This window comes from Siphateles boraxobius, unplaced genomic scaffold (assembly GCF_051911475.1).
Source record: "Siphateles boraxobius isolate OS27281-9 unplaced genomic scaffold, OSU_SipBor_1 77, whole genome shotgun sequence".
Taxonomy (NCBI): Eukaryota; Metazoa; Chordata; class Actinopteri; order Cypriniformes; family Leuciscidae; genus Siphateles; species Siphateles boraxobius.
This window is the reverse complement of record NW_027509205.1, coordinates 12,482,807-12,489,841: the sequence shown is the minus strand read 5'-3', so window position 1 is coordinate 12,489,841 and position 7,035 is coordinate 12,482,807. Positions and strand designations below refer to the sequence as shown.

The following is a 7,035-nucleotide window of genomic DNA, read 5'->3' as shown; positions in this document are numbered from 1 at the left end:
TATTGTTGTCTTCTGTATGACATCTACGTTTTCAATGAAACGTTAAATGCTAGCATTTTTTTCCTCTCTTGAGTAAACACTGCTTGAGAAAACACTTTCCTTGGCTTAAACTTTCAGCATTCAGAAAATCTGAACATGTATTTGTAAGTCAGTTGCTTAGTGAAAAGGTCAACCGTGAAGATGGATATGAAGGGATTTCCTTGACCTTTTATCCATATCATGATGCTTGAAACATTTGCCTGTTCTTGCACGTTGCCTTTTTGAATTAATCTGTTATTAGAGAGCAATGTTTTAAACCATGTTAATGAAAAATACACAATGATTTTCACAACTGGAAGTATATTATGAAAAGTACTCCAGAGTAACAGAGTTTATCGTTCTCTATCACTGGTTGGAGTGGAGTCAGTCTGTCTCCTGAGAGAACGATAACAATCTGGATTCTCTCGGTATAGGATGTTTTACAGCTCAGAGTGGGTGGTTATTTGAGAGATGAATAGGTTGTCAGTGTCCATTTTTTCATAATGCAAAACAATTTTAATTGCAATACTTTCGGGCATTTTGCACTTTTTTTTATAATGGAGGATTACCATTCAGAAGTGCAGAAAATGGATTCCTCTGATATATTTACTATTACAGTGTAGTGAATGTGCCAACTTTAATTGAGGTAACCTAAAATTTAAAAGATCTGAGGCACTGTAGTTGGCCATGTATTTGTCATGCACATAAGGATGAAACTAGCTGAGTGGGAAATTCCAAAAAAAAGAGGGCAAGTAAATACATGCAAGAATGTTTTATGTTATCTTCAGACACACTCAGGTTGAGGTAATATTAATTATGATTATTTAAATATTTTGTACATTCCATAAATCATTGTGATATAGTGAATTTGCCAAGGAAATTCTTAGGAAAAAGATTGTTCAAGCAATGTACAAAGGAGCATATTTAACAGAATTCATGACACAAGTCATGTTTTATATTTAGTAGATCAAACCTTTTGATATTGTTCAAAAATGTTCTGATGAATTGATATTAACAATTTCCACACAAATCATGTAACACTTTATTTTAGAGTGTCTGTTATGCATTTTACATGTAGTTATTATAGTAATTACTATAAATTGTACTTAATTACATGAAACTAATCATCGCCTCATAGTAAGTACATGTTGTTAATTATTATTACTCAGTACTTAAATGTATAATTACACCTTAACAAGAACACCTTAAAATAAAGTGTAACCAAATGTTCTCTCTCTCTCTCTCTCTCTCTCTCTCTCTCTCTCTCTCTCTCTCTCTCTCTATATATATATATATATATATATATATATAGGCCTATACATTTTTTTTTTTTAAACAAGCTTTCTGAGCTCAGTATTCATCCAATGACAATGTGCAGAACATGTCACACATGCAGCTATTAAAATGGTTTTATTCTGGTTCAATTGAAGTTTACTATGCATGCATGTCAATCTTAATCCGAATTCACATATACATAAAGTATAAATATTGCTACGTTGTATAATTTCACAAAATTCATTCCAGTCCATAATCACTATCAGACAAGAAAACACTGCAGAGCCAAGTTTAAATTACTTTCTAAAATTTTAGATATATTTAGCTATAGGCCTATACAAAAAGATTTCTGAATCCTTATCAACAGATAAAAAGTTATAGAATAGGCCTACATTTTATACGTCTAGCTGTATAGCCTATATCATAATATGTTGATAATACCGATGCTAGGACGCCTCATCACGATCTTAACAAGCGATGTCTTTGATGGGGTTTTACTCTCTGTGATTGGACGGGCCAGTGGTGGGAAAACAGTTCTGCAAACCTGAGTTCACAAATCTGATGCTCTTTGTTCTTGAGGCATGCGCAGCACAAAACATTAGCGATATACTTAAATGAGTTGTTAATATTAGTTATTTGCCCTGTTTTTTTATTTTTTATTATTATAGCTACGGATTAAAAGGTTGTGATGCACATACAGCTTTTAAAATAAGACAAATAATGACGTGGTAGAATGATAGATGTAGTCTGACACTGAAAACTGAAGTAGTTTTTTTTATATTGAACCTAATATTTTTAATTAACTTGCCCAATAATTTACAATATTAATAATAAGCCATTCATTAAACGAAAACTGCATTTTATTTGATTTGATTGATGTTGGTCTTTGCGCTGTCAGTCTAACGTTAGCTCGTTTTCTAATGACAGACATCAAACAGATGTTTACTGTAACATTTACCAAGCAGTCAAAATACGTCTGCGACCCTCGCGCCCGTCTTTCATGTTTGATTTGCGAACTTTTGACCTGTATTCCAGGAGGCAGGACATGTAGGTGGAGACTAAATCACACCCGAAGAGCACACCTGGACACTTTTAACTTTTAACTTTACACCTGTGCTGTGTGATACAGAGGTTCTCCGCGTTTAATTCGGACAAACCTCAAGCCCATCTCATGGATCGCTGCGCCGGGTCTGGGGACCTGCAGTCCCGTGAGACCGTAGAGGACGTCCCGGGTAGGTCTACCGCAGCAGGGGATGGAGGAGACGCTCCAGCACCTGAAAAGCCTCCTTATTCGTACGTGGCCCTCATTGCAATGGCCATCAGAGAAAGCGAAAATAAGAAGCTGACGCTGAATGACATCTACAGCTTCATTATATCCAAGTTTCCATACTACGAAAAGAACAAAAAGGGATGGCAGAACAGCATCAGGCACAATCTGAGCCTCAACGAGTGTTTCGTGAAGATTCCCCGGGAGAACGGCGGGGAGAAAAAAGGGAACTTCTGGACGCTGGATCCGGCTTTCAACGACATGTTCGAAAAAGGCAATTACAGGCGCAGGAGGCGCGTCAAGAGACCGTACCGACCACCACCCTTACCTTCTGGATTTAACTTCACCGACTCGTACTGCCTGCAACAGGAGCCTGTTTACTGGCAAAACCCGTTCGTCAACACCAGCTCCTGGAGTCACCAGTCCAGCTCTCCGACGCACATCTCCGGATACTTGCAGCCCATGCTCGGTAACGCGCGCCCTCTGTCTCCAAACGATTACGCCAATTCTCCCGTGAGTTATTACCAGGGTTATCACCATCACTTTCACCCGTCCTACAGACCGTACCACCGGCATCCGAACGCTCTAGTGCCTCTGAGCGGCATGACTCCGCCGGTGAGCCCGGGTGGAAGCTCCATCTCCACCTGCAGCTACCCGCCGCAGAATCACCTTGAACTGGAACATCATCCATTTGACTGATGGACAGACATGGGAAAACTGAATATAAGTAGGCTAACAGTTTATTTAGATTTATTTTTGTTACGATAACCCTTGGAAATGTTAGCCTAAATGTGCCGTTTCACGAAATTACGTTTCATTCGATGAGTTTGTGTTGCATTAGTTGTATTAGCCTACTGTATAGGCTAATGGTGTTAGTTGTCTTTTGTGGCTTTTCATAAATAAAACACTACTTAATTATTGTTAACTTTTGAAGACGAGGAGCTGTTCGAACGCTCATGGTTAGGCAAGTTATTAATTTCCATAAATTTCAGCAAATGTTTAAAGGAAGCATCAAGTTTCTTTAGCATATTTATTTTTATGTATTGAGATGGACTGGGTTCAAGATCCTGAAAATAGATGTAGCCTACTGTTTTGCATTGCAGTTTACTGTTTAAAATATGTTTGCTTATTTGGTGGAAACTCTCTGCACAAGTTGTTTACAAGAGTTCTTACACATGCAAAGGTGCATTGTCTTTAAAAATATTTTGTATATGGAATATAGCCTACGTGTTTGGTGTAATATTCCTGGAGTTTTAAAATATTTTTATATGTAAATGTTCACCACCTGTTCGAATTTTTCACTGATAAAATTCAGATAACTGGTCTTACAAGTCTCGTTTATTTTATTTCACTAATTACATTTTGTCAAACTGAATTAAAGAAAAAAAACATTTATTTGTAGCACGAGAGTACAAACTTAATTGTTTGATTTGAAAATAATATATAATATAACACTGCAAGTAATTAATTATAATGACAATTTGCTAGATAATCTAAAATATGGAGCAAGATCATAATTCTATTAATTCCATAACAAACTTTGTAGCTAAATGGCTCCCCCTTCTGGCCTTTGACACATTAGCTGTTGTCATGATGTATAAGTTTCCATAATAACAGTTCATATTCCGTTTTTACTGCTTAAAGATTTAATCAAAATATATTTTATTATGTGAAAATAATTATTGATATATAATGATATAGTAGAAGGCAGCTTATCCTGATATCCGTCTATGAATCCATGTTTGGGGTTTTCATGCAGGAAAGAGCATGAAATATTGTAGTTGACATTACTCAGCCGAATTCATATTTATGTGTACATTTATGTGTACACTCTACTTTATTATCCTGATATTAGTCCACTGACCCCAATTTTGGTTAGTCATGTGATGTGCAAGACATGAGCACGTTTACATGCACACCAGTAGGCCTACGCTGATAACTCACAAATATCAGCTTACTGAAATAACCAGTTTTCTCATTTTACATGCAAACTAGTAACCTGAGTAAACCGCGTTTACATAACTTTATTAATAAAACAGGTCATGCCCCTGTGTTACGTCAAAGCATAGTAATTTGCGTATCTGACTCCCGAGTATTTTCTTTGTAATATCGATTGTGATGTCATGTTTGCAAGAAAAGTCGGTTGTTGTTGTCAAGCTTGCAACATGTCAGCGTGAAACTCTCAGCTAATTATCCTCTCATGCAGTTACAGATGCAGCGACTAAGCCACTTCTACTTCTGCTGCACGAGATGAGAGCACATTTTTTATCATTTTCTGGGTCATGAGAGAGTCTGCGTTTGTGATATATTTCCTTCTTCCTATCCTGCAAAACGCTCGCTCTGTCTGGATGTGTTTAAATCTGCACTAAGGATGCGTTTCTGTCACGTACATGCGCACTTCAGAAAGCAGCGGGTTATGAGTTTACATGCCGTGCGAAATCGGAGTAAGAGGCAAACAACTAGCTACCTTTGTCGACCGGTTTAACTAAGCCGTTTATGACCTTATACTCCGATAAAAGAAAACGGCTACCCCGTTTACATGACCATGAGCGTTGTCTGCTTATTGAGCATAACCGCTGACTAACAAGGCTACTTAATAAACCGCTTTTGAACAGAGAAATATAATACCATAATTGTATCTTGTCATAAAAACATCAGATAAAAGCTGCTGGTTGGTTGAACAAAGGAGATAATTTGTAGTGAAAGACGGAGTGTCAGAATCCCAAGGATAGACAAGGCTCTGAAACATGTTGCCATGGTGAGGAAAGACTTAATTATTACTTTAACAGCTAAATTTGAAAGAGTTTGATGAATTGTAAGTGGACTACTGGACCATCGTCTAAGAAGCAGCCAAGCAGGGTTGTGTGTCCATCCACAATTTCCCTTAAAGTGCACCTCTTTCTACATCTATATTTGATTAGTTCAGACTGTAATGACATTGCATGTGTTTGGTTTTCCCCATCACCTCCAACTTCCCCGCGGTGGTCGGTTGTCTGGCAGAGAGGGGCACTTTGGCCTGCAATGACTGGTGGGTGGGCAGGGGGGTGAAGGTGGGCGGATGCGGGCGCAGGGGTCTTTGGCTTTATTTCACTCAGAGTTTCTGTTCTGCACACACACTTCCTGTTTTCTCAAGCTGCGAACTCTCAATGGTGCCGTGCATTTTAGAAGCTTGTTATCATCACAGCACCACCACAGTCTGCTTTTAGATGGCTGAAGACCTATAAATGTCTGTGCAGATTATTAAACAGCATGTGGCTAATTACCTGCAGTTCCATGTCCTAGATTCAATAGTGTTTTGATAAATGGACAAGAGATTGTACTCTATTTGGATAATAAGATATTATTTTTCATATAAATGCATTAAATCTTTATCACTTGGGGGTTTATCACACTATTTTGTTAGGGCGCCACTTTTAATCTTTATTTGATGCAAGTATTTGTTTTCTCAGACATTTGCTTGGTGAAAGCAGACATGCTTATTTTTGACTGAATGACTGGGGCTTTATAAGTGACTTCCCCATGGACCCATCGTAATTCGCTGTCAGTGGCATCCAGCATTAGAGCTTCCTTACTCTCTGATTTGAAGACACGTCTGACCGGTTTTTTAATTTAAAAATGAGGAAACAATATGTTAAATTATTCAGCACATGATGTACAGCATTTACACATCTCATATCACGTGATAATTGGAGTCGAATAACACTACTAAAACATGCTCTGCACTACACATTTGGCTTATGGGGCCTTCAGTCGCTGCTGTGCTCGCGTGACAACGCCAAAATTGAAAGACTGACTGTATCATGAGCCAATAGCATTCGAGTATGGGGTGAGATTAAACATTTAATTGGTTGAACTACTAAATTATTACGCCCCTTTCAGTCTCTAAACAAGACTCGGCCCCGAACCAGAGTTCGGACGTATGAATTGAAACGTGAACGACTCGGTGTTTTTGGCGAATCGGTTGAGTGAATGATTTAGTGATTCACTAATAACAGTTGTCCACTTCCTCCCCACCTACTGGCGTAAATTGTATTGCAGAGTTGCAAAGGTTACTAAACGAATCAGTGAATTAATCTTTTTGGTGAACAGATTCAAAAGATTCATGCTACAACATTTTTGGAATCTGAATAAAGTATAAGTGTAATTATAAATGTCGGTTTTCAAACGAAAACAAGAGACGGTTTTCAAACGAAAGCTGCGTGTGGCGCGCGTGCAAACCATAGACTGTAAAAAATGGAAACAGACCTCAGAAGATGAGGAAGCCACACTGATGTTCTAATCTAAGGAACAGTTAGGGACCGTTACGATTGTTTCAATCTGTTGTGAAAAGTGAAAACATTTATTATGTATGCATGAAAGTTCATTCAAAATCATATATTTTTTTAATGTAATGAATAAGATGCTAGTTTAGGTAGTAAATCACTAAAACATTTTTGATGTTATGTTATACTGTGCTTCAACACACGTGGCCCATT

The 7,035-nt window shown here is 37.8% G+C and overlaps 1 protein-coding gene across 1 annotated transcript; it reads left to right on the top strand.

Moving 5' to 3' along the window:
• The first annotated feature begins 2,406 nt into the window (after window positions 1-2,406).
• Window positions 2,407-3,884, top strand: foxl2l (forkhead box L2-like). Its single transcript, XM_077218081.1, has one exon. The coding sequence runs from the start codon at window positions 2,465-2,467 to the stop codon at window positions 3,257-3,259; it is 795 nt and encodes a 264-aa protein (XP_077074196.1). The 5' UTR covers window positions 2,407-2,464; the 3' UTR covers window positions 3,260-3,884.
• Window positions 3,885-7,035: the final 3,151 nt, after the last annotated feature.